The sequence below is a fragment of the Microtus oregoni genome, unplaced genomic scaffold, assembly GCF_018167655.1.
Source record: "Microtus oregoni isolate MIOR12 unplaced genomic scaffold, Mior012 000004F_ref0000308, whole genome shotgun sequence".
In the NCBI taxonomy this organism is placed as follows: Eukaryota; Metazoa; Chordata; class Mammalia; order Rodentia; family Cricetidae; genus Microtus; species Microtus oregoni.
This window is the reverse complement of record NW_024543063.1, coordinates 48473169-48500769: the sequence shown is the minus strand read 5'-3', so window position 1 is coordinate 48500769 and position 27601 is coordinate 48473169. Positions and strand designations below refer to the sequence as shown.

The 27601-nt window shown below is 43.7% G+C and overlaps 1 protein-coding gene and 1 pseudogene across 1 annotated transcript; both read right to left on the bottom strand.

Moving 5' to 3' along the window:
- Positions 1-12: 12 nt before the first annotated feature.
- On the bottom strand, positions 13-14503 carry LOC121447342 (annotated as a pseudogene).
- On the bottom strand, positions 8467-8846 carry LOC121446762 (metallothionein-2-like). Its single transcript, XM_041649535.1, has one exon. The coding sequence runs from the start codon at positions 8780-8782 to the stop codon at positions 8597-8599; it is 186 nt and encodes a 61-aa protein (XP_041505469.1). The 5' UTR covers positions 8783-8846; the 3' UTR covers positions 8467-8596.
- Positions 14504-27601: the final 13098 nt, after the last annotated feature.

Here is a 27601-nt window from a genome sequence, read left to right as displayed (position 1 = left end):
TGACACAGGGCACTAAAGCTCTGTGTGCTTCCCCTGAGCCCCCTTTAGCTCCTGGATCTTCTGTGGCAGAGTCTTTGTTCAGAACTGCAGCTTTCTGGCCTTCAGGGCTCGGCCCACAGCAGGCTGGATATCCAGCTGCACATACTGCTCATCATAACCCAACTCAGGCTAGTAGGGGAGACCCTCACTGTTGGGGTTCCTGTGGAGATGACACCAGCAAGGGAGGGTGAGGTCACTACGATCCAAAGCCTGGTTCCCCAATTTGTGTCAGGGTAGTGGATGAGCAGTCTGAGGATCTGAGGTGACACATGGACTAGTGGTGTACTGATATAGAATATAAGGGTCACCCACCAGTGTCTGGTCCATTTGAAGCCAGGGAAGTTGTCTAGTTTTGTGTTCCTTCTCAAATGGAAAATCTAGAGAACAGTACCAGAATACTGTAACTCACCCACCAGGCCTCTGTGAGATGAGTAGTGACTGAAAACTAGAAGGTGTCTGCCTAAGTGTGCCCTGGGTTGGAGAGGACTATGACAGAAATAATGACCCATGCATTTTGATGAGGTACATCCACCTGGATGGACACACAGCCATAAGGACGTTGAGCAAGGGACACGTTCTCACCCATGTCTTGCAAAGTTGGTCCAGTACTTCATCATCCTCCTGTTCAGCAACTTCTCCTCCTCAGTGAAGTCAACTGCAGAGAGAAGGAAACAAGGATCCAAGTTCTATCTACCTCATGCAGGTGCTAACTCAGGCTCTACTATGTCCGTCACAGCCTGACACTGAACCCTAAGCCTGGTGTATACTCTTTTCCCTCAGCACTCAGAACTCAGCATCCTTCCAAGCCTCTGCTTGAATTCTCTCAGGTTCACTCCTTCACTCCTACCCCAGTGTGCTCTCATTCCTTCTAGCACAAGCTAGACTAGGAAAGGCTCATATTCTAATCTTGGTATAGGTTGTTGTTTTCAGCTCAGAAAAAGGTGAACACTCGATCCCATTCTCTCCCAGAGCCTCAGTTTCCCCAGTTTAGCAATCCCTCCAAAAGTTGTCAGGGGCTCCATTCAGTTCAAGGAAAACAAGGAAGATTTACCTTTCAAGCCCCAGAAGTAGGAGCCAAAGATAAAGGCAACATGATCACCATGGTCAGCCCTCACGTGGGATGGCCTGACGTCCTTATGCTTGATGTAGCTGGGCTGATGCTGGAACTCATAGAAGTAGACAGGAGCATGGGGACCTGGGAGTGAGGACACATGCTGACATAATGATTTCTCACACCGAGCTTTTCTGCCTAAACTTTGGTGACAAGAAACCTTGTTCTAAATTTATCTGGAATCACAGTTGAGCTGTGATTTCTATGCTGAAGCTTTGGCTATGGGATACATTTTGCTCAACAGTGACCCCAGAATTCTTAGATGAGTAGTTTTGACAAGACACCAAGTGTAACTGACATGTTTTTGTTCCTCTCTGGACCTGGATAAAGAGTCACTCCTTTAATTAGGCATAAGGATTTACTGAGGTAAGCGTCTTCAAGTGCCTGGTATCAGAGACTTGGTGAAGACATGAGCCAGGTCTGGGAACTACATAGCCTACATGGGACTCACAGTTCTAGAGCTCCCTGTGTCTTGGTCTTGTTACAGATGTACTCACGCTGAAAATGTGCTACTTGGAGTTCAGGGATCACAAACATGACATCTTCCATCAACTCTCTGAATTGTGCTTGCAGAGTCTGGGGGTCCTCCACATCCCCCATGTACTCTTCCATTAGCAGGTCACTCCATTCAGGAGACAGCATCTACACCAGGAGGAATCAGAAAGAGTATTGAAGGGCAGGCCCTTGGATAGATAGGCTGTAGCCTCTTAGTAAGGAATGTGGCCTGGTTTGAGACAGGAAGTATGGAGAAAGATACAAAGCTTTGGGTGAGTAACATAGAAACATACATAGACATTAGCCTTTATTTCTGGGTGTGGCATCTGAGAAGAATATATAGGACCCCCCTTAATCTAGACAGGAGTCAAAGTCTCTCACCATCTGTGTTGCTGTGCTCTTCAGAACAGCTGCTAGGTTCTCTTTGGTTATGTTCTTTATGACATGATCAAGGCCCTTCATCTGAAAGGCAGAGGAGAGTCTTAAGAATAGGATGGGTTGGACTGAGATTAGAGTATTTCTGAATTACCAACACCCTCCACTTGAGTTTAGGTCCCCAGGGGCTTAGAACCAGGTCTCACCAAGGGTATTCCCCAGCCACACTCATCACTGTCAACACCAATGATGCTGGGGATAGGGTGAAAATCCCCAGAGGCCAACAGCTCTCGAGGGTGCCTAGGTAGGAACGTTCCATCCACCACACCAGGGATCAACCTGAAGACCTATGGGGCATTAAGGGTCAGTGCTGAAGATCAATCACATAAATATTCTGATGCCCACTAAATAGTCACATTATTTCCCCATTTCGTGTCTCAACTCAGGATGCTATGCTCACTCCAGAAGAAACTAGACATCAAAATTAGCCTGTTTGTTATTTCTACACACAGTACTCAAAGGACAGCTAACCATGGAGACAAGTTAACTGGTTCCAGTAGTAACAACTGGCTATCCCACATGCTGGTGACCCAGTCCTCCAAGCCACACAACTCTCTCAACCTGGTTGATAGCCAGAATCTCTGCTTCAGTCTTCTCTCGTAGGCAATGCACCATGGCCTCTGAGTCCTTGGCCTCACATCCTGATAAGTTGGCTACCGTCTGTTAAGAAAAAAATTTAGTGGTTGGTTCATCCGTCCCAGCATTGAGCAGAGTTTCTTGATTTCAAGTATCTGTCATTGCCCTTAAATACCACATCCTCCTGTTTATTGTGTATGAAAGGACTTAAGTAGAATTATTCACTTTTTTTTGCTCAAAGGTTATAAACAGGGATTATTCTACCATATTTATTTTCTAATTGTTGTATTGTTTGTTTTTGTGTGTGGTATTCATGTGTGATAATAGGTATGGAATGCCATGTTTTGCCTATGAAGGTCAGAGGTCACACTTGGATATCACTTGTCACCTTACCTCCTGTTTGCATTTTCCAGTTTAGCTGGACAATGACCTTCCACGGATTCTACTGTCTCTTTTTCCCATCTCTGCATAGGAGCACTGGGTTACCTGTCACATAGTACCACCTCTAGCTTTCTGTGGGCTCCGAGAATTTGAACCTAGGGACTCACACTTGCATAGCAAGCATTTTTACCAGCTGGCCCTTCCTTACCTTCCTTACATGTGTCTTGGATAATTCTTTTTGTCAAGTTGACACGAGTCAGGATCATCTCAAAAGAGGAACTTCAACTGAGAAAAATGCCTCTATCAGATGGGTCCCAAGGCAAGTTCAGGCACTTTTTAGATAAGTGACTGATGGAGGAGGGCCCATCACTTGGTGGGGAGCACTCCCCATGGGCAGGAGTCTTGGGTTGTGTAAGAAAGCAAACCGAGGAAGTCATGGGTAACAAGGCAGTAAGCAGTGTTCCTCCCTGGTCTGTGTTTCAGTTCTGGCTTCCATTGACCTGCCTGAGTGTCTACTCTGATGTCCCTTCAAGATGGACGGACTATAAACTGGAATATGAAATTAATCTTTTCCTTTGCAAGTAGCTTTTGGTCATGGTATTCATCACAGCAATAGGAAGCAATGTAGGAAACCATGAATATGTGGTTTTGCCAATGATGGAAGCCACTGGGCACAGCTTTTCTATCATATGTCATACTCAGCACACACGAAGCAGAGGGTATGGATTGTAAATTTTATGTCTCTCAGAAATTATTGGAAAGAAGCTATTTCCCATAATCCCTCTTTCCCCACTTAACAGAATATTAGAGAAGAGAGGCAAGGGCTGAAGCAGCAAAGAAAGGACTGAGATTGTAGAGGGCACTCACTGTGTAGACCTCCTCGGGTGTGTCAGAGATAAGGTCAGGCAGCAGGGCCACTCCACTCTGCATGATAGCTCTGTGGAAGAGTCCTTTGGACACTGGGGACACCACATGTGAAGATACACTTGTTCCTCCTGCTGAAGCACCAAAAATAGTGACCTGGCCAGGGTTGCCTCCAAAGTAGGCGATATTCTGCTGGACCCAGCGTAGGGCAGCCACTTGGTCCAGGTAACCCTAGTTGCCTGTGGCGTGTCTGTCTCCAGTGCTGTGAAGTGGCAGGGACAGAAATTACAGGTCTGTCCATGCTCTACTCAGACCCCATTGTCCAGCCCAGTCCCAGGCTTACCTGAAGAAGCTGAGGACACCCAAGCGATACTGGATCGAGACCATTACTATATTCTCAGTAGCTGTTAGTTTGGATCCATCGTTCATGGAAGCCATTCCTACAACCAGTCCACCACCATGAATCCATACCATCACCTAGAGAAATCAACATGGATGCCAGGAGGCCCACACCCAACCCAAGCTCCACTGGACTGCCTACTAGATGATCATCTGGTTTGCCTCTGTGCAGATCAATTTACATATTGATCTCCTCAGGATTCCTGGACATGGTCCACTGATGGAACACTCCAGGCCTATAAACATATTTGTATTCCTACTTCCCCATCAGGAAATCTCAGCATAGATTAACGACCCTATATCTAATGCAATGTCATCATCATTCTCAGATCCATCAAAGTGGAGCAAACAGGAGTGTCTCCATGTGCGTCTTTCCTGATTGCTAATTAGAAGAGGCATCAGTCCCATTGGGGCAACAGATAACCTGCAGCTGAAAATTTTGGTGATGTCAATATGCAGCCCTTGGGCACCCTCCTGAGTGGGTCTTCCAGGTTCAAGTTGGTAGAAGAATTCCTGGTTCAATCAAAGACCTAGAGTCACTTACCTCTAGAGCCCCAGAGCTCTGAGTCACACACCCAGGTTTAAGCAGCTCAACATGGATGGGATGACCTCCTTCTTGATCCCAATAAATTAAGATTACTAACCAGGATCTAAACTATAGGGGAGCTCAGAATTACTTTTTCCCTTCCAATCTTCCAGAGAAAGAAACATCTTCTCTCCCAGCTGACACAGTCTGACACTCACAGGTAAGTTAGATCCTTCACGGGCATGCGCTGGTGTGTAGATGTTGAGATACAGGCAGTCCTCAGACATAGATGTAGGAGGCACGATCAGATTCATCTCCTTCGCACCCATCAAACTCATTATATCAGTCTGTGGACACCTGGAGAACATGGAAGCCCGTTAGTCCCAGACATGGGATGATCAAACCTAAATCTTAGTCTGAATTGTCTCTCAGCCACCTTTAGCTACTGCTTTCCATGATTTCCTGCTAACATCTGGCCCCTCTCTGAAGTCCCTTCCTACCAAGGTAAAGGCCACCAGCCCTGTGGAAATAGGAATGGAGCAGTACTTTTAGGGAGGCCTCTGGTTGGGTAGTAGCGCCATGAGGGCTAGAGCATGGGGAATATGGGGACTGCTGCCATGCTCTATGAGATGGTCGCCTTCCTGTACTGACAATCATTCTTTCAGTGCTATTTAAATCCTCATGTGGAGGTTGGTTTTGACTGTTGACTGACACAATATGGAATTAGCTGGGAAATGAATCATAAAGAGGGATGGTCTAGATCAGTGGTTTTCAACCTTCCTAATGACACACTAGTAGAATTTCTCATGGTGTAGTGACCCCCAACCATGAAATTATATTGTTGATAGTTCACAAGTGTAATTTCGCTACTGTTATGAATAATAATGATATACAAGGTATCTAATGTGGGCTCTGGGGCTTTGGATCCACAGGTTGAAAACCACTAGTCTACAGCCTGTTTGCCTTTAGGCAGGCCTGTGGCAAATTATCTTGATTACCTTCATTGAGATAGGAATACCTGCCTATTGTAGGAGGCACCGTTCCCTGGGAAAGGGTCTCTGAACTGCCATTTCTCACAACGCTCCATAGCTAAGGGGCCTCAGGGGGAGTAAATCGCAGTGACCTACAGGTGGCTTAGTAATGGGAATTCCCAGGAAGGTGTGGACACCAACTTCACTGTCTTTCACATGGACAAAGCTTTCTCTCACCCGCCCCGTGTGTTTGTGTTCCTGATGAGGCTGGCTGAGTCCTGACCTGTAGGTGGAGAGATGCCACATGGGGAAGATAATCTGGGTGCTCTCAGTTCAGCTTTGGGATGTGGAGATGAGGCCTTCTCAGTTACCTGGGGCTGGAAACCTTGTGCACTGACCCTCTTGAAAACTGACAGGACACTTTTCTAGTCAACAAGGTGATAGGCTGAGAGCCACAACAACAGGAAACAGAACACATCGGCCTTGCTCAGGCCGGATTGTGTGCCTTCAGGGGTGTAGGCATGGAAATTTGGTTGGGTGGGGCAAATCTCTTATTGCAGGAGATATGAGGGGAGCCAATAACCAATAAGCTGGGCACACCATTGCTGCAGGTTCTGCTCCTCCCCTGCCTTCTTGGAAGGCACAACAGGGCTCCCAAGGTCTTCAAGGACACCAGCACCCCTCCCTTTAACCTGGAGCCACCGCATTCACAGTCCTTCCAGCAACAAGGCCTGGGGCAGGTGTTGGGGTGGAGGGGAGGCTGCAGAGAGCTGTAACTGGAAATATCAGGAGGGCGTCTCTAGTAGACGATGCTGAGGACGTCACAGGCGGAGGATGGGGTGCAGCTCTGAGAAAGGGGACTTGGATCAAAGAGAACTGCATGAGCATGCCTGCCACCCCAAAAACTGCTCCCTGCTTCCAGGACTTACAGTTTCCTGAGTCCACATTTAGGGTCCTTCATCCCTTGCAGTCATGATTATAAGTCTAACATCACCCTCCCTGCTCCATAGCTGTTTCATTGAAACACACTGCCAACCTGGCACCTCTGAAGGACCTACCCCCTACCCACTCCACCTCCATACTGCATTACCCTCATGGCCAGCTCTACAGTGATCAAGTTCATGGTTCTCACCTTCTCAGCAAATGTTTGATGTGGACATTGCGGTTGTGATATCTGAGACTAGCTAGGCTTTCAGAGCTTACAATACACGTCTATGAGCAGGAGTTTCAGAATCACCAAGTGTCCTGACAGGTTACGTCCAAGAGCACAGGATCAGGAGCAGCTTCCCATCAGTCCAGCTGGTTTTCTGGAGCGTGTGGTGAGGAGATCAGTGTCAGTCTGGAGAGCAATCAGAGGAGTGTTCGTGCCTCCATGTCTCCAGTCTCTAATAGCCTTGGGCACCCACAGCCTGACACTGCAGAACTTCCTCCTTACTCCTCGCATGGCCTAACCATGGCTTCTCTGCCTCCTCCAATCAGCAAGGTTGCTGTCATTTCACTGTAGTCCCTTCATCTGTGGCCCCAGGCCTTGGTGGTAGAAGTTCTCTTTACTCACATTTTTCTGACCCAGGACCTGGGCGGGCTGTGGGACTGAAAGATGCTGCAATCTCTTGGTGAAGGCACCAACTCCTCCATTTTCTATGTATCCTGGTGCTTCTTTCAAAGCTGGACTCTGGCACCATGTCTAACTGAAATGTCACCCACCACTTACAGAACAACATTCATTGATTATTTTCCAAGAAATTCCTTATCTCCTCAATCCTCCCTCCTCCCTCCCTGCTTTAACCTTACCACCCACAGTATTCCCTTCTTTACTTTTATTTTACCTCTGTTGCTCTATCACCCCTTCCTTAAGACACCTCCATACCCCCTCCTGGTTTTCTGTCTTCCAGATGTCTTCCATGATAACAATAGAACTAGGAGACAAAGATAGAACTGACATATCAGAGAGTAATATATTGTTTGTCTTTCTGAGCCTGGGTTATCTCATTCAGTAAAATTCTTTCCCAGGTCAATCCATCTCCCTGAAACTTTCATAATTGCAATCATCTTTACAGCTGAATAAAATTCCACTGGTCAGGTCAGGTGATGGTAATGCATGCCTTTAATCCCAGCCCTTGGGAGGTAGAGGCGGGTAGATTTCTGAGTTTGAGACTAGCCTGGTCTACACAGTTAGTTCCAAGACAGCCAGGACTACACAGAGAAACCCTGTGTTATCAGGAAAAAACACAGTATACAGGGATCACATTTTTATTATCCATTCATCAGCTGATGGACATCTGAGCTGCTTCAGTTCCTTAGCTTTTCTGGACATGAATACACAAGAATCTTTATAGAGGACAAAGGGCCCAAGAATGGCACGTCTAGATCACACAGTAGTTTATAATTTAGACCTTTGAAAACTATCCAGATCAAACTCCAGAATTGCTGTACCACTTTGCAATCCTGCCGATACTGAATAGAGAGTCCTCTTGCCCCACATTTGCGTCTGTATTTGTTGCTAATTGCATTCTTTTTTTTTAAATTTTAGTTTATGTGTTACATTTGTCTGTGTGAGGATGTCAGATCCCCTGGAACTGGGATTATAGACAGTTGTTAGCTGCCATGTGGGTGCTGGGAATTGAACCCAGGTCCTCTGGAAGAACAGCCAGTGCTCTTTTTTTTTTTAATTAAGTCAATGCTTTTTATTATCTGTTACATGTTTTATAGAAAGAGGTGTGGAAAACAGGCCAGGGTTGTAAAAAAAAGTTACTTTCTACACATTGTTCTATTTACACGCAGATGAGGGGAAATCCCACTTCAGGCGCAGCAGCTGCACTTGTCTGAAGCTTCTTTACCGATGCAGCCCTGAGAGCACTTCGCGCAGCCCACGGGGCAACAGGAGCAGCAGCTTTTCTTGCAGGTGGTGCATTTGCACTGTTTGCATTTGCAAGACCCGGCGCAGGAGCAGGATCCATCTGTGGCACAGGAGCAGTTGGGGTCCATGATGAGTAGAGGCGGCGGCTGAAAACCGTGAGAGAACGAAGTTGGAGAGCTAGGAGGAGGCGTGATGTAACCACCAATCCCTCTCTCCAGCCCCGCTAATTGTATTCTTGATGATACCCATCCTGACCAGGGTGAGATGGCATCTTAGTTATGTTCTATTGCTGTGAAGAGACACCATGACCAAGGCAACTCTTACAAAGAAAACATTGAACTCTGTGGATTGTACAGTTTGGAAGTTCAGTCCATTATCACCATAGGGGAGAGTATGACACCCAGCTAGCTCACTCCAGTTACTTATTCAAACACATACAAGGTTAATTGGGGCTGGGAAAGGTTACAACTACCAAAGTCGTCTTGCTATTGCTGCCCATGAGAGCAGACAACTCACACACACCTTTTGATTATAGAAAGCCACAATTAAAAACAAGAACTCCAGGCCGGCCAGGGGTATCTTAGGACGAAAGTCAGTACAGCTGCAAGCTCTCATGAGGCACCAAATGCACACTCTCCAGAGAAACAACATATCTTCAAGGTTTAAACAGTCTCAAAACGATTTCTCAGCCTCCACTGACTAATCCAAACATAGCAAAGACTTTGCCGAAACATTTCTCTCAAGGCCAGACACAAAGGCTTTACTGTAAATTTCACTTAAAGGTAGTCATAAAGGCTTTACGACAGATCACTATATTTTCAAAAAGGCTGTACCCCTCTGTTCCCTCGGAAAACGAAGGCTTAGCATCTTGATGAGCTTCTCTTGCTACTGCAGCACCTATAGTTCAACATCAAACAATATCTGGTGTCCAATGTCATGGAACAGAAGGGAAAGAAGTTCAGACTCACTAGGGCTGGAGGTGGAAAAAGTGGCTCTTACAAGAATGTAAGTGTTTCTCCGGGATTTTGGCAGAGATGGTGGGAAATTTACCAGCCAGTCTGGGTGATTTCCCATCTTAGGAGCAGAAGCATGTGCAGTTAATTCATTCTTTATTTGAAAGGAGGCAGAGTGAAAGTGAACGAAAGATAGACGGTTGAGCTCTTTGCATTAAATTTTAAAGCATTGCCTATAATTTAAATTAACTTCAAATATTCAATTAGCGTTGCTGGTTTAGAAACAAGTAATAAGGGCTGTTAGATAGCCCACCAGAGAGGAGAGGAAATGCCCACAAAAGTTTGGTCTTTATGCAATATAATTTCAAATGTCCTAGAACCATTACAGAGTGAACAGTCAGAAAGATATGGATTTAATTGCAGCAGGATAATCTGCCAACAAATGAGGAGGTTACCTCAGAAGAAACTGGAAATGAGACAAGTGAGGAGGACGGAGAGGATTTCCTCCCCCTTCTTCAGTTGAGATAGACTCACATAAACCTTGAGTTTACTGAACAGCTTCAAATATTACATATTCAAGTAAAAGACAAAAGCTCTTGAGATGAAAATGCTACTTCCCAAAACAAGAGGAATGGCATAAAAATAAAAAAGTTACTTCCTGAGGAAGGGTATGAGAGACAATTTTTTTTTAAAAAAAGTGTTTAGACAAGAATTAAACCCAGTAGAATCCTTCTCATTAAAAAGAGATGTGTTTAATCATAGATCTTTGCTGCTATCTTGTAATGGCATAGAGGAATTATTGCCTGGGTCTAAAAAAAATCACCTCCTCAGGTGTTTCCAATAACAATACATCAAATGCCAATAGATAGTCAGCATCCTCGAGGTTATGTTCAGATTGGTTGGAAACCTGCAGATACAAGAGATCTCAGAAGATTAAAGGAATCAGTGGTGGCTTATTGAATGGATTCTCCTTTATGAGACAGATAATAAACAACTGGGCTACACAGAATAAAATTATACCACAAGACTGGAAGGACTTAATGACTGCTATATATGAAGCTGGTCCTCAATTGCAATGGTTTATGTGGTGGAGAGAGGAATCAGTGACCAGGGAACAATGTAATCATGCTATAGGAATATAACAGGGGATCCCTTGTTAGATGAGCATCAGTTTGCTGACTGGCATAGGCAGGTACAACTTGATGCTACTATAGCACAATGGCATTTAGTGGTTTGAAATAAAACAGCCCCCGAAGGGAGTGGCACTATTGGGTGGTATGGCCTTGTTTGAGAAGGGGGTAGCCTTGTTTCAGGAAGTATGTTTCTGAATGGCAATGTATATCATGTGCCATTATATGTTGATGTTTCTGAATGGTAATGTATATCATGTGCCATTATATGTTGGAACTATGTGATCTTCTTTGTGACTTTGATTTTACAGGTGATTACAGTTAAGAGATTGCATGAATCTCAGAAGAGATTTAGAACTTTGGGCTTTAAAACATTGTTGGGATTGTGACAGACTTTTGAAGTTGGACTGAATGCATTTTTTTTTTTGCATTATAATATGGCTATAAGACTTTTGGGGACCAGGGAATAGAGTGATGGCTTGAAGAAAAAAAAAAACTTCAAAGGGTTCGGCTCTATTCGGAGGTGTGGCCATGTTGGAGAAAGTATGCCCTTGTTGGAGGAAGTGTGTCACTGTGGAGGCAGGCTTTTAGGTCTCAAATATGCTGAAGGCACGCTAAGTGTCCTAGTCCACTTCTTGTTGCCTTCTGATCAATCTGTAGCCAGCACCATGTCTGCCTGCACGCCGCCATGCTACCCACCAAGATAATGATGGACTAGACCTCTGAAAGAGTGTAATTGTAGTTTGACTCCACAACCAAACGCTTTCCTTTGTAAGGGTTGCCGTGGTCATTCTGTCTTTTTGCAGTTAACTAAGAAAGATGGTCAGGGCTCTGATTTATTTTATTTTATTTTTATTAAATTTATTTATTTATTAAGGATTTCTGCCTCCTCCCCACAACCGCCTCCCATTTCCCTCCCCCCCCCATCAAGTCCCCCTCCCTCATCAGCTCGAAGAGCAATCAGGGTTCCCTGACCTGTGGGAAGCCCAAGGACTGCCCACCTCCATCCAGGTCTAGTAAGGTGAGTGTCCAAACTGCCTAGGCTCCCCCAAAGCCAATACGTGCAGTAGGATCAGAAACATGGATGTACTCACATATTTGTAGGAACATGGGATGTACTCACTCATATTTGGTTTCTAGCCGTAAATAAAGGACATTGAACTTATAAAAGGGCTCTGATTTTTTAAATTCTACAGAATGTCCAAACTGTTTCTCCTGAAAGGAGTCAAAAGTTTGCAGAAAACAGAGACTAGGCAATGATTAACATAAAGGACCATGAACTAATTTTTTCCAATGAAAGAATTATTCTCATACTTGACATATATGTTGTTTCTTATCTCATATTCTTCTGCTAGTTTACTAAGATATGTAGGTAAAAGATAAATTTGATTGCATAGAAATTATTTGACAATAAAACTTTCCAATGTTAAGAGAGTTACTTAGTATCTAAAAATCACTCAGTGAATTGTTCTGCACATCAGCAGAAATCATTCCTCACAGAGCTGTGTCTACAGCAGGAGCTCGGTGATGCCTTCAGGCTCCTGTGGCACAGCTCATCTGTATTCAGAGGAAGGGCTCTTCTCTCTTCCCAGCTGTCCAGGCTAGAGTATTCTCATTTCTCTCCTGCCCCCTCGTGTTCAGAGAGAGCACTGCAAGAATCATCACTGATGATGTTCAATTAGCTTAAAACTGCAAAGAGAGGACTAGGCACTAGTTTTCCACGTCAGAGAGTAGTTACACACCCCTTTAATCTCAGGACACTAGGCAGAAAGACTGTGTTGGGTTTCAGGCTATGTTGGTTGTGATGTGAATTTTATTACAGTCTGTCCATCACAGTGAGACCCCTTCTCAAAGTAAATTAATCATTAAATACATAAACAAGTAAACACATGATAGAAAGAAAGATAGATAGATAGATAGATAGATAGATAGATAGATAATGTAAAGCATTCCTCTCTGCCCCATAATTGGTACCATACTCACTTAGGGGTTCAGGAGGAGGGAGCACAGGATGGGTCGATGGAACTTTAATTCTAGCCCCACAGTAGCTTTTGAGATGTAAACCAGTACATACATGACGCTGTCCTTCCTGGAAATACTCTTCATACCTGGGCAAATGCTTCTTGCAGAGCAGGGATCAGAAATGTGGAATCTGTCATCATCTCTTGGAATTGTAGTTAAAGGGACAGCGGGTTTTCAGTGCCTCTTGTGGCCTCCTTTATCAGCAAGTCACCAAACTCAGATGATTTTGAAGACCTGAGGGCCATTCAAGATGAGGGGATAAAATCAGGTCCCAGACCTAACTTTTGGATATTTTAATCTACAAAAAGGTAATTTTCCCAAATACTTATTAATTCTTATTGTGATGCTCACACCCATCTCAAAAGATGTCAAACAGTGTAGCTCATTTTGGTTTCTAATTTGCTTTGATGACTCTGAGGTCTAAAGGTCATAGAGATGAGGGAATTTGTTCAGAGTAGTAAGGCCTTTGTACTCCATACTCATTGGTCACTTTTCCACACAAAACCACTATTCAATAAAATGCAGAATCTCCTCTTCACTCTTGCCTCCCAGGTAGTAACCAGAGCATCCGTGTCTGTCTGCTTACATGCAGACATGTTGGACAGCAAATGTACAAGAGTTAGGCAGGGAGGGACAGGCTCATTCTTCCAGTAAGGGAGAAGAAAGTTTTCATCATGCCCAACTGAGTGTGTATGCCCTGAAAATTGCACAGTGGCCAGTCTGAAACTGTTCCCACTTCCCATCCTGAAAAGCGACAGCCAGAGGAGCTATCCCACCTCTTCATATGATTGTAAAGACAATGGGGACCATTAGGTACAATTGTGTTCACCAAAGAGAACACTGGACCCGTGTGAGGCAGAGGCATATGGATTGTGTCCCCTGAGACCGTCAGTAGTTCATTAAAAGACTCTAAAGGGTATCCTGGACCAAAACAGAATTAGAACCCTCCAGCCTCACACCACCCAGCTGAAATGAGAGGACAGGATCCATCAACGTGTCTGACCTTGGGCAAAGGTACAAGGTGGATTCAAGGGCAAGGAGCACGTGGTCTAGGCCTGCCTCCTAGGCTTCAGGCCTTTACAGAAGCTGAGCCAAGAGAGTACTGGGGCAGGGTGTGTGTGCAAACCTTGATGCCTCTTATCTCCAGACGTTCTCCTGTGAACTCTGAGAAATTCCTGCCACTCCTACCAGTTGGACCACTCTAAGGAAGCCACACTAAGGCTCACTCTGGGGTGCCTGGGTAATTCTCTGACCTAAGTGGTGAGTCATATGATACCAATGATGTCATGACAGTGTTAATAGTTTCATTGCTATGCTAGGGTCCTCAGCAGCAGCAGCCACAGTCTAACCGCAGATACACATAGAGAAGGGAAATGTCCCATCTGTCCCTCTGCTCCTGACCATCTGCCTGGTCATCTGGCCTCTAGGCCTAGAACTCATCAGAGCCCCTCATATGTTGTTCCTTAGTGTTCAGTGTCCTGTCCTCGGGTGTCACTGCCCCTGTGTGTGCTATAGGGCCACCCTGTTTGCTTTAGCAGAGGCATTGTCCCTCACTGCTGTCTGTCATTCTCCATCAGCTCCTCCCTCCCTGATCCACTGCCTCCTGCCTCTCAGTCTCTGACTCTGCAGATATCGGCAGCTCTGACCCTGTTTCCATCTTCCCAGTTCAGACTCTCACACCAAACACGGGAGGAGGAGCAGAAGCCCACAGGCCACAGTTTACAGGAAGTTGATCCAGTGGCATGATCAGCTTCTGGGCCTGAGTTTGTGCTTCTATGGGATGCACTGTGTTTCCCAACAGGAAGCAGCTGTGGGCCTCACCCAGGTGAGGAGAGCCCAGTGCTTATCAGGCTGGCAAAGACACCTATCTGTTTTGCCTTTTTTATTGCACCCCCTCTGGAAGACACACATGGACTCTGAAGTCATTCTGGATTATCAGTAACCCTTACCCCAAACCTCACCCCAAATCAGGGTGACTTCCTTGTCACAGACCCAGCCCGGGGGACGGGTGGGAAGCAGGACGCAGAAGGCTGCACTTGAGAATCCAAATCTCTAAGCAGGTGTGTGCAGAGGATCCCACAGATGGAGAAACCACAGAGGGAGAAGGACAAGGACATTTAAAATTCATACCTAGGGACTTAGGCCAGCAAATGCTACCCAACTGCCTATGGGCTGACTGCACATCTCCCACAGGATTTTGTATGTTGGCTTTTACTTTTCATTTGCTTCATTTTCATTTGATTCTTGGAATTTTACTTTTCCTATTTGATTTCTTCCATGACAATTCATCATTCAAAGGCGCATTGGCCATGAGACTTTGTGCGCTCTATAGCATGTTTTGCTGTGGGTAGGGAGTTTTATTCCATTGTAATAAAATTTGAGAAATTATTTCCATGTTTCTACGTTTGTCAAAACATGTTTTGTATCCAAACACAAAACCTATTTTATAGAAAGTCCCATGGGCTTCTGGGGGAAAAGGTGTATTCTGAAGTGTTTGGGTAGAATTTTATGTAGGTAGCTGTTAAGTTCATTTGCTTGATATCATTTTCATCGTATTTTTAATGTATTTTTGTGTGTTTTCCTTAAATGCCTAGCTCTTATCCATCCCTCTTCCATTCTGTACCCATACTATTGGCAAACTCGCACTGAGATCAAACTAGAGACACTTCTATCCACCTGACAAACATTTTCAGGCCCTGTTGTTTCCCACACTGGGACTCTCTGGGCTCCCAGAGCCTGTGATAAAATGAGATACTGGCCCATGAACAGGGGATTCAGAATCCCAGGGATCCTGCCAGGATACAAAGAGAGCACAGGGTAAAGATTCTGCAACAGCTCAGTGTGAATCCCTGGATGAGGGGGTAAGCAACCTCAGACTTTAGGGACACCTGAGGACTGGCTAACCTTGGCTTCTCTGTCCATCCCCAAGTCCAGGGCACACATGGGCCAGAACAGTAGGCTTTTCTTATTAGTGGATTCAGTGTTCTCATTGGCAAGGTCATAGCAGCCATGACTTCACCTGCCTCCTCCAATCAGAAAGAATCTATAGATCCAGGGTCTCCACCCTATACTCTCTGTGTTCCAGAGAATATTGTGTTCCCAGCCCCTACAAGGAAAAGATATTCCTCCCTCCAAACTAAGGAATGTCAGGGCTATGGAAGATCCCTCAAGTTCAAAATTATGGAAGTAGTTTCTCTATGTTATCTGGACAACCTGATGTATCCTTTGAACCCTAGACTGCTGTGTAGTGTGACTTACAGGAAGGTCCCCATGTGCTCTGTCATGCTTTGCACCATCATTCAAAGACCTTTCAGTGTAGACCATAGAGAACATGTAGAATGAAAAAGAGTCTCAAATCTGTGTGTATGGGGCAGTTGTGAAGGCATTCATATGTGGTGTGTGTGTGTGTGTGTGTGTGTGTGTGTGTGTGTGTGTGTGAGAGAGAGAGGGGGGGGGGGAAGAGAAAGAGAGAGAGAGAGAGTTCACAGACACAGTCTAATTAGGGAAGCATGTAGTCTGATTGAAGATCTTCATTTCTCCCTCTGCTCCTACAAATCCAGTACCCCAGTCTCATTCCCAGGTCTGTACCATGTTGGCCGAGGTCCCACAAGGTCCTTCAGTCTTTCAGTCCCATAGAAACACACAGAGGTCTACATTAATTATAAACTGGTTGGCTTAGTAGCTCAGGCTTTCCTTATTAACTAATGTTTACATCTCATATTAGCCCATTATCCTCGTCTGTGTTAGCCACGTGACTCTGTACCTTATTTGGTGAGGCAGTCACATCTTGTTTCCTCTGCATCTGGGTGATGGCTACAGACTGAGTCCTCATCCCAGAATTCTCCTGTTCTCATTGCCTCACCTCTACTTTCTGCCTGGTCGTCCCACCTATACGTCCTTCCTGGCTACTGGCCAATCAACATTTTATTAAACAAGTACAAGAAACAAATCCTTACAGGGTAAAACCATTGTCCCACAGCACACACACCCCTTTATTAAAAAACACACACACAAGAACTCTGAATTGTATCTCTTTTGGTTAGCTTTTCTCCTGACCATTATCCATAACAACTTATAACCAATATTCTAAACAAAGGCAAACGTCCATAATCTATTTTTTGGGAATGTGGGCATAGTTTTATAGGCTACTTCCTGATGGTTAGGGGCACTGATAATCTTATGGGGACCTAAAGAAAATTTTGAATTAGAGTCGTGTCTTGAATGCAATATTTTGTAAGGCTTGATCATCTCAGCCAGCAGTCTTGAAACTGTTCTGGATGCAGAACTCAGAGGAAACTCCAACAGAGGTCCTCTGAAATGTTGAATCATCTGGACTATCTGCTCCTATTGGAGATTCTTCAGGGGGTCTTTCTTTGATCAAACCTGATTTTTCTTAGCACTGAATGAATTCACAGCCTCTCATTTCCTCTGGAAGCAAAAGCAAAACCTCTTCTCCAAAGTTTGACTTAAATTTTGAATTCAAAGCATTTTCAAAATATATATGTTGGATTAATCCAGCAGCATTTATAATCAAATATCTTTTAGCAGCTTTTGCTCCATCCTCAGCCATCAAACAATTTAAAAACAACATAATAACACACAGTATCCAGGTGCACTGTGTATTTCTCATCATTATGTGACTTTATATTAAACTACATTTATTTTCTTTTTACTTTTACTTTTTGGCTTTTTGAGACAGGGTTTCTTTTGGCTGTCCTGGAACAAGCTCTGAAAACTAGGCTGTCCTTGAACTCACAGAGATATGCCTCCCAAGTGCTGGGATTAAAGATGTGTGCCACCACACCTTGAACTCACAGAGCTCTGTCTGCCTCTGTCTGTCAAGTGTTGGGATTAAAAGTGTGTGCTATCATACCTAACTACTCTGTTTCTTTTTTTATTTTAAGGACTTTATCCTTTTTTCTCCCAAGCCCACATATATTTTTAAACACAGTGTAAACCATTTAGAGATTTTCTTAGTCTTTGAATCTGTCTTTACTGTATATCTCTTTTTATTGACCACACGAGTCTTTAATTTGCTAAGCGATATGGCTAAGATTAAAGCTGTGGCTTTGATGGCTGGATCCAGCCCATTGCTTACCTTTTGAGATTCCAGCCTCATGGTGGAGGTACCAGCTGGAGCCATGTTTATTGCCACAACTCTATGGTGTTTCAAGGTCCCTGCCACCACCTTTTCATCAACACCATTTAGTGTTTTGTGACAGGACCTCTTAAAAGAGCTGCAAGGTTTTGAAGCTAAAGCTGAGCCAGGAAGCCTCTCTTAAATGAGAGCACTTGCCTCTAGCAAGTAGAGTCCACCCAAGAAAGTGCTGCTGTCAATAATCCATGCTTTACTCTATTCTTTTCTGTCTAGAATTACTTTCCCAAGCTGTCTCAGGCTTCATGTGGATGCAGTTGTCCACGTGGGTGCCATTTTGTTGCAAGGGGCTGCTTGTTTGTTTCCGGCTGCTTAGCCCCAAAATAACCACACAGAAATTGTATTAATTAAACCACTGCTTGGCCCATTAGCTCTAGCTTCTTTTTAGCTAACTCTTACTTCTTAATTTAACCCATCTCCATTAATCTGTGCATCATCATGAGGTCATGGCCTACCAGCAAAGTTTCAGCATGTCTATCTCCAGTGGCTCCATGGCGTCTCTCCAACTCTGCCTTCTTTCTCACAAAGATATGTTGACTAACATAAGTAATCTTGCAGCTTGGGAGGTTGAGGCAGGTGGTTCCTGAGTTTGGTTACAACATAGGTTATACAGGAAGACTGTGTGTCCACCAACAAAATCCAAATGAGCAAATTATAGCAGTAATAATAATGACATCAACAATAATACAAATAAATTAAAGGTTCAGGAAATATCAGCAATGCAATAAAGGTGCACACCTGCCCCTGTAATTCTCCCAGTTATCCCTATCTATCGCTTAAAGGACCCACAGCCTTCAAAATAGTCCTCTAGCTATGGGAAAGCACTCAAGACACGAGCTTGTGGGTCACTAGCCCATGATAACTACTGAAAGTCTAAAAAGTACCCCAAGATTGCTGTTGGTGAACTGTCCTGTGTATTCAGAGAAATGAGAGCCACATGGCAGAGGGTTTACAGTAGTGAGGCTCAGTGCTGACCTTCCCTGCAACACAGTCTCCTCAGAACACTTGAAGGCTTGGTACTGGGGGAAAGGTGCTGAGCAATCGGTCACATGAGCTCCCCATACCAGAAGCCAGTGCTGGTTCATGTCTCACAAATGTGGCAAATGGAGACCACAGACACCAAGAGAGGGTGAAAGTTTCAGAGTTTATCTTCAGGGAAAGGCGAGCGCCTGAGAGCGAGGGGGGTGCAAGGGCACAATGACTCCGAGCAAGATCATCAGTCACCAGGATCCCACCTGACAGAGGGACCCAAAGATTGGTTTACATGGTCCTGCTTTTGCTTAGGGGATAAAATGACTTTGCAAAGAGGAGGGGAATGTGGGGGCAGCAGCATGAGCTGCTCTGATTTTCCTTCCAGGAGCCAGAAAAGTCATCAGCTGCGGTGGGCAGTGGTTGTCAGCAGACAGCAAGATTACAGCAATGAAAGCTTTCAGGGTTGAATCCCCAACCTGACTGTCTGGTGAGGTGCAGTCAACTACTGGTCTCACCAGGAGCTCAACAATGCATTAAGGCCCCAGTGAGAGCACCCCTCTGCTCAGTTTCTTAATCAAGGCTCAAAATCAGCTTCATTTATTTCCTGAGTAGGCCACATGAAATCTTTGTTTTCAACCCAAAGGTCATGGTTCATTATGATTTGTATTCAGTGCAGTGGTTGGGAAAGGGGACTGTGCTCTGGAGAACTGGCCCAAGTAGGGAGAGATGGTGAGAGGTAGAGGAATAGGGAGGTCCTAGGGCCTGCAGGACACAAGGCACCACCACTCCTTAATCACAGAGAAAGTGCTCGGCGAGCAAAAGTACTGACAGAGCAGAATTTGGCACCTTTGTAAGGGTCAAAGTGCAAGAGACTTTGTACTGCTGGGGTTGAAACATTTATGGAAATCAATCACACGGACTATCAAGAAGATTAGGGGATGACCAAGGAGTCAAGAGTCTTCTGGAGGGTTTATGATGGGCAGGAAGACAACTCCATACAAGAAGAAGCTTGCTCAGGGTGCCAGGGACAAGGGTCTCTTCTGACACTGCCCCATTTTCAGGACACACCCAATGGACAAACATTTTCACAGAGGTGATAGCCTCAAGCAAGGGTGGACTCCATACTGACTGCCTAACTCCTGATCCAAAGAGCAAACTTTAGAAAATGGGGCACTGAGAAACCCATGTAGTTCTGATCAACTCCCTAACTCCCGACCCAGATTGAAAATCCCATGAATTTATCTAGTTCTGCTTTTGCAGGCATTTGTAAAATTTCATATACGGGGAAAATGCATAGAGTTTTTTCTCATCAGTTGGTGATGTGGGAGTGTCATATATCAATCTGTTGATTTCATTGGTTAAGCAATAAAGAAACTGCTTTGGCCCTCATAGGTTAAAACATAGGTGGGAGGAGTAAACAGAATAGAATGCTGGGAGAAAGAAGCTGAGTCAGGGAGTCGCCATGATTCTCCCACTCCAGACAGTGGGAGATCTTTCCTGGTAAGTCAGCTCGTGGGCTACAAAGATTAATAGAAATGGGTTAGATTAATATGTAAGAGCTAGCCAAAAAGAAACTGGAACTAATGGGTCAAGCAATGTTTAAAAGAATACAGTTTCGGATGCACAGAGGCGGCGTGGCGGACAGACGCACAGAGGCGGCGCAGCGGACAGACGCACAGAGGCGGCGGCGCGGCGGACAGATGCGGCAGCGCAACACTGCATTCAGGAAGAGGCTTTGGGGGACCAGCGCGGTGGCAGACCCAAGCGGCAGGGACAGGCGTGCAATAAGGAGAGCAGATTGCCCTACTACAATTAAATCAAAGAGGTAGGTTTGGTTGGCCAGGTCACTGACACACGGGGAGCCTGGTCCTGTCCTGAAGACCCTTCAGAGGGGTTAGAGGGATCTTGGCCTGTGGCAGGAACCAGGAAACAGAGTGAGGGCATTTTGTAAGTGGAGCCCTTGGCCAGCAGGGAAACCTGATCCGGTTTTTAAAAGACCCATTAGATAGGATCAATAGGAGGAGATGGGCAGGTGCCAAGGCAAGAATTCACCCAATAATCTGAAAAACAACATGAAAACACCAGAACCCAATGATCTTACAACAGAAGTATTTGAACAACCTAACACAGAAGAAGTGGAAAAAATTGACTTTATGAAGGCAATAGACTTCCTTAAACAACATGTAAAAAATGCCCTTATAGAAATGGATGAGAAGTATAACAAAAAGTTTGAAGAAATGAGTAAATACGTACATGATACCCTGGGAAACCAAGAAAAAACGATCAAACAGGTAATGGAAACAGTTCAAGAATTGAAAACTGAAATGAAGGCAAGGAAGAAAATACAAACTGAGGACCAGCTGGATATGGAAAATCTAGGTCAACGAGCAGAGTCTACAGAAACAAGCATAATCAATAGAATACAAGAGCTAGAAGAAAGAATCTCAGATGCTGAGGACACCATAGAGAAGATAAACGAACAGATCAAAGAAAACAGCAAAGCCAACAAATTCTTAACACAAAACATTCATGAAATATGGGACACAATAAAAAAAAACAAACACAAGAATAATAGGAATAGAAGAAGGAGAAGAGTCACAGCTCAAAGGCCCAGAAAATATTTTCAACAAAATTATGGAAGAAAACTTTCCCAACTTAAAGAAAGATATTCACTTAATTATTCAAGAAGCATACAGAACACCAAACAGACTGGATCAAAGAAAAACATCTCCTCGCCATATAATAATCAAAACACAAAATATACAGGTCAAAGAAAGAATATTAAGAGCTGCAAAGGAAAAAGGGCAAGTAACTTATAAAGGTAAACCGATCAGACTTACACCTGACTTCTCTATGGAAACTATGAAAGCCAGAAGGTCCTGGATAGATGTACTGCAGAAGCTAAGAGACCATGGTTGCAAACCCAAACTACTATACCCAGCCAAGCTATCGTTCATTATCAATGGAGAAAACAAGACATTCCAGGATAAGAACAAATTTAAACAATACATAGCCACAAATCCAGTCCTACAGAAAGTAATAGAAGGAAAATTGCAACCCAAGGAATCCAACACTGCCAACACTGCCTACAATAACCCAGGCATCTAGTGACCCTTCACCAGCACATCTCAAAGAAGGGAGACACACAATCTCTACTACCAAAAGCAATAAGAATAACTGGAGTAAACAACCACTGGTCATTAATATCACTTAATATTAATGGGCTCAATTCACCTATAAAAAGGCACAGGCTAAAAGACTGGATACGAAAACAGGATCCAACATTCTGCTGTTTGCAAGAAACACATCTCAACCACAAAGACAGGCACCTACTCAGAGTAAAGGGTTGGGAAAAGGTGTTTCAAGCAAATGGTCCTAAGAAAAAAGCAGGTGTGGCCATACTAATTTCTAACAAAACTGACGTCAAACTAAAATCAATCAGAAGAGACTGAGATGGTCACTTTATATTCATAACAGGAACAATTCATCAGGATGACGTCTCAATCTTGAATATCTACGCCCCCAATATAAAAGCACCTACTTATGTAAAAGAAATTTTACTAGAACTCAAGACAGACATCAAACCACACACACTAGTAGTAGGAGACTTCAACACACCTCTCTCTCCAAGGAACAGGTCAATCAGACAGAAACCTAATAGAGAATTAAAAGAACTATTGGAGGTAATGAAGCAAATGGACTTAACAGACATCTATAGAACATTCCACCCAAATAGGAAAGAATATACCTTCTTCTCTGCAGCTCATGGAACCTTCTCAAAAATTGACCACATACTCGGAAACAAAGGAAACCTCCACAGATACAAAAAAATATCACTGTCCACCTGTGTCTTATCAGATCACCACGGATTAAAGTTAGAATTCAACAACAATCCTACCTCCAGAAAGCCGACAAACTCATGGAAACTGAACAGTCAACTACTGAACCACACCTGGGTCAAGGAAGAAATCAAGAAAGAAATTAAAGTCTTCCTTGAATTTAATGAAAATAAAGGGACAACATACTCAAACCTATGGGACACTATGAAAGCAGTGCTAAGAGGAAAGTTCATAGCACTAAGTGCCCACTTAAAGAAAACGGAGAATGCATACATTGGGGAATTAACAACACACCTGAAAGCTCTAGAAAAAAAGGAAGCAGACGCGCCCAGGAGAAGTAGAACACTGGAAATAATCAAACTGAGGGCTGAAATCAACAAAATAGAAACCCAGAAAACAATACAAAGAATCAATGAAACAAAAAGTTGGTTCTTGGAGAAAATCAACAAGATCGACAAACCCCTATCCAAACTAATTAAACGACAGAGAGAGAACACGCAAATAAATAAGATCAGAAATGAAAAGGGGGACATAACCACAGACACAGAGGAAATTCAGAGAATCATTAGATCTTACTACAAAAGCCTGTATGCCACAAAACTGGAAAATACAAAAGAAATGGACATTTTTTTAAATAAGTACCATATACCAAAGCTAAACCAAGACCAGGTGAATGATCTAAATAGACCGGTTACTCGCGAAGAATTAGAAACGGTTATCAAAAATCTCCCTTCGAAAAAAAGCCCAGGACCAGATGGTTTCAATGCAGAATTCTACCAAAACTTCCAAGAAGAACTAATACCTATACTCCTTAATGTATTTCACAATATAGAAACAGAAGAGTCATTGCCAAATTCCTTTTATGAAGCTACAGTTACCCTGATACCAAAACCACACAAAGACCCAACCAAGAAAGAGAATCACAGACCTATCTCACTCATGAACATCGACGCAAAAATTCTCAATAAAATACTGGCAAACCGAATCCAAGAACACATTAGAAAAATTATCCATTATGATCAAGTAGGCTTCATCCCAGAGATGCAGGGGTGGTTCAACATACACAAATCTATCAATGTAATCCACCATATAAATAAACTGAAAGAAAAAAACCATATGATCATTTCATTAGATGCTGAAAAAGCATTCGACAAAATTCAACACCCCTTTATGATAAAGGTCTTGTAGAGATTAGGGATACAAGGGTCCTACCTAAATATAATAAAAGCTATTTACAGCAAGCCAACAGCTAACATTAAATTAAACGGAGAAAAACTCAAAGCCATCCCACTAAAATCAGGAACAAGACAAGGATGTCCACTCTCTCCATACCTCTTCAATATAGTGCTTGAAGTTCTAGCAATAGCAATAAGACAACATAAGGAGATCAAGGGGATTCGTATTGGAAAGGAAGAAGTTAAGCTTTCGTTATTTGCAGATGATATGATAGTATACATAAGTGACCCCAAAAATTCTACCAAAGAACTCCTACAGCTGATAAACACCTTTAGTAATGTGGCAGGATACAAGATCAACTCCAAAAAAATCAGTTGCCTTCCTATACACTAATGATAAGGAAGCAGAGAGGGAAATCAGAGAAATATCACCTTTCACGATAGCCACAAGTAGCATAAAATATCTTGGGGTAACTCTGACCAAGGAAGTGAAAGATCTATTTGACAAGAACTTTAAGTCTTTGAAGAAAGAAATTGAAGAAGACACCAGAAAATGGAAGGACCTCCCTTGCTCTTGGATTGGGAGGATCAACATAGTAAAAATGGCAATTCTACCAAAAGCAATCTATAGATTCAATGCAATCCCCATCAAAATCCCATCAAAATTCTTCACAGATCTGGAGAAGACAATAATCAACTTTATATGGAAAAACAAAAAACCCAGGATAGCCAAAACAATCTTATACAATAAAGGATCTTCTGGAGGCATTACCATCCCTGACTTCAAACTCTACTACAGAACTACAGTATTGAAAACAGCTTGGTATTGGCATAAAAACAGAGAAGTCGACCAATGGAATCGAATAGAAGACCCTGACATTAACCCACAAACCTATGAACACCTGATTTTCGATAAAGGAGCTAAAAGGATACAGTGGAAAAAAGAGAGCATCTTCAACAAATTGTGCTGGCAAAACTGGATGTCAATCTGTAGAAGAATGAAAATAGATCCATATCTATCACCATGCACAAAACTCAAGTCCAAATGGATTAAAGACCTCAATATCAGTCCGAACACACTGAACCTGATAGAAGAGAAAGTGGGAAGTACTCTACAGCACATGGGCACAGGAGACCACTTCCTACATATAACCCCAGCAGCACAGACACTAAGGGCATCATTGAATAAATGGGACCTCCTGAGGCTGAGAAGCTTCTGTAAAGCAAAGGACACTGTCACTAAGACAAAAAGGCAACCCACTTACTGGGAGAAGATTTTCAACAACCCCGCAACTGACAAAGGTCTGATCTCCAAAATATATAAAGAAATCAAGAAACTAGACCGTAAAAGGCTAATCAACCCAATTATAAAATGGGGCACTGAGCTAAACAGAGAATTCTCAACAGAAGAACTTCAAATGGCCAAAAGACACTTAAGGTCATGCTCAACTTCCTTAGCCATCAGGGAAATGCAAATCAAGACAACTTTAAGATACCATCTTACACCTGTCAGAATGGCTAAAATAAAAAACACCAATGATAGCCTTTGTTGGAGAGGTTGTGGAGAAAGGGGTACACTCACCCATTGCTGGTGGGAATGCAAACTGGTGCAACCACTCTGGAAAGCAGTGTTTCGGTTTCTCAGGAAATTCGGGATCAACTTACCCCTGGATCCAGCAATACCACTCTTGGGAATATACCCAAGAGAGGCCCTATCATACAACAAAAGTATATGCTCAACTATGTTCATGGCAGCATTGTTTGTAATAGCCAGAACCTGGAAACAACTTAGATGCCCTTCAATGGAAGAATGGATGAAGAAAGTATGGAATATATACATATTAGAGTATTACTCAGCAGTAAAAAACAAGGACTTCTTGAATTTTGCATACAAATGGATGGAAATAGAAAACACTATCCTGAGTGAGGTAAGCCAGACCCAAAAAGAGGAACATGGGATGTACTCACTCATATTTGGTTTCTAGCCATAAATAAAGGACATTGAGCTTATAATTCATGTTCCTAGAGAAGCTAAATAAGAAGGTGAATCCAAAAGCAAAACACATAGGCATCCTCATGAATATTAACCTTCATCAGGCGTTGAAAGGAGACAGAGACAGAGACCCACATGGGAGCACCGGACAGAAATCTCAAGGTCCAAATCAGGAGCAGAAGGAGACGGAACACGAGCAAGGAACTCAGGACCACGAGGGGACGCAGCCCCTCCGCTCCTACTACTACAAGTTGGCATCATTTGTGACTGATGTCAGAGACCTTTATGAGATATGGTCTGAAAGCCACACACTGAGACAATGGGGATGTTCTATCGGGAACTCACCAAGGCCAGGTCTGAAAAAGCATGGGATAAATCCGGACTAGCTGAACATAGCGGACAATGAGGAATACTGAGAACTCAAGAACAATCGCAGTGGGTTTTTGATCCTACTGCACATATTGGCTTTGGGGGAGCCTAGGCAGTTTGGATGCTCACCTTAGGAGACCTGGATAGAGGTGGGCGGTCCTTGGACTTCCCACAGGTCAGGGAACCCGGATTGCTCTTCGAGCAGATGAGGGAGGGGGACTTGATCGGGGGAGGGGGAGGGAAATGGGAAGCGGTTGCGGGGAGGAGGCAGAAATCCTTAATAAATAAATAAATTTTAAAAAAAAGAATACAGTTTCCGTGTAATTATTTCGGGTAAAGCTAGCTGCCTTGCGGGCGGCCGGGCGCCGGGGACGCAGCCCCTCCGCTCCTACTACTACAAGTTGGCATCATTTGTGACTGATGTCAGAGACCTTTATGAGATATGGTCTGAAAGCCATGGGATCAAATTTATTTGCTGAAATCTAATTTCTGATCCAATGTTATTAAGAGTTATGGCTCTGGGAAGATCCAAGAGTATCGTTTTCTCATTCTATTCAACGAGGATGCAATGTGAAATCTTTTGAGCCAAAGGCCTAACTCTCACCACAAAGCAAATTTGATGGCATTTGACTGTGGATTTCTTGGTTTATAAGCATTTATACAATTTCTTGCTATTTGTATGGTATCCAGATTATAATTTGTTTAGAGATGTTGGTCTTACTATGTTGCTCAGGCTGACCCGAAATTGCGGGAATCATATAATCTTTCTGCCTATGTCTCTGATTGCAGGATCCACAGATACCTATTACAGAGCTCAGCTTGCAATTTGTGAATTTTTGGAACAACAACCTGACTGAACACATGAAAACAATAGGTAGGACTTTGGCTATTAGGTTTCTTTATTGGCCACTTACAAATAAGAAGACATGAGACTTGCTGAGAGAACATAGGATTTTGACAGTCCACTCCCATATAATAAAGATTTCCAAAGCTTCTGTTTCATCTGAAGACTGTCTGGGGCTTGGAGAAGAGGAGAGAGGATGAGAGCAGATGAAGAAAGGAAGGAAAGGGCGTTGTCCCAGGGGACACTGAAAGAAGATTGGGGCCCTTAGGGGTCACACATCTACAGTCATGGGAGCATTCACGGAGTCTCATAAAAGGTGTCCCAGCATGCTGAGGACCGAGGGACACACCAAGGGTTTGTCGTACATGCAGACCAAATGGACAATTGCAGAGGTAAGGGAAGGTGATGTGACTGTTAGACTCTAACCGGGATTCTCTAAGAATGTTCGGCTGACCCCATGCATATTCAGTCCTCAACACCATTCCTCTCACGGGG

What these genes read in the sequence shown, in the direction of transcription:
- LOC121446762 (XM_041649535.1), bottom strand. Translation starts at nt 8,782, where the DNA reads ATGGACCCCAACTGCTCCTGTGCCACAGATGGATCCTGCTCCTGCGCC.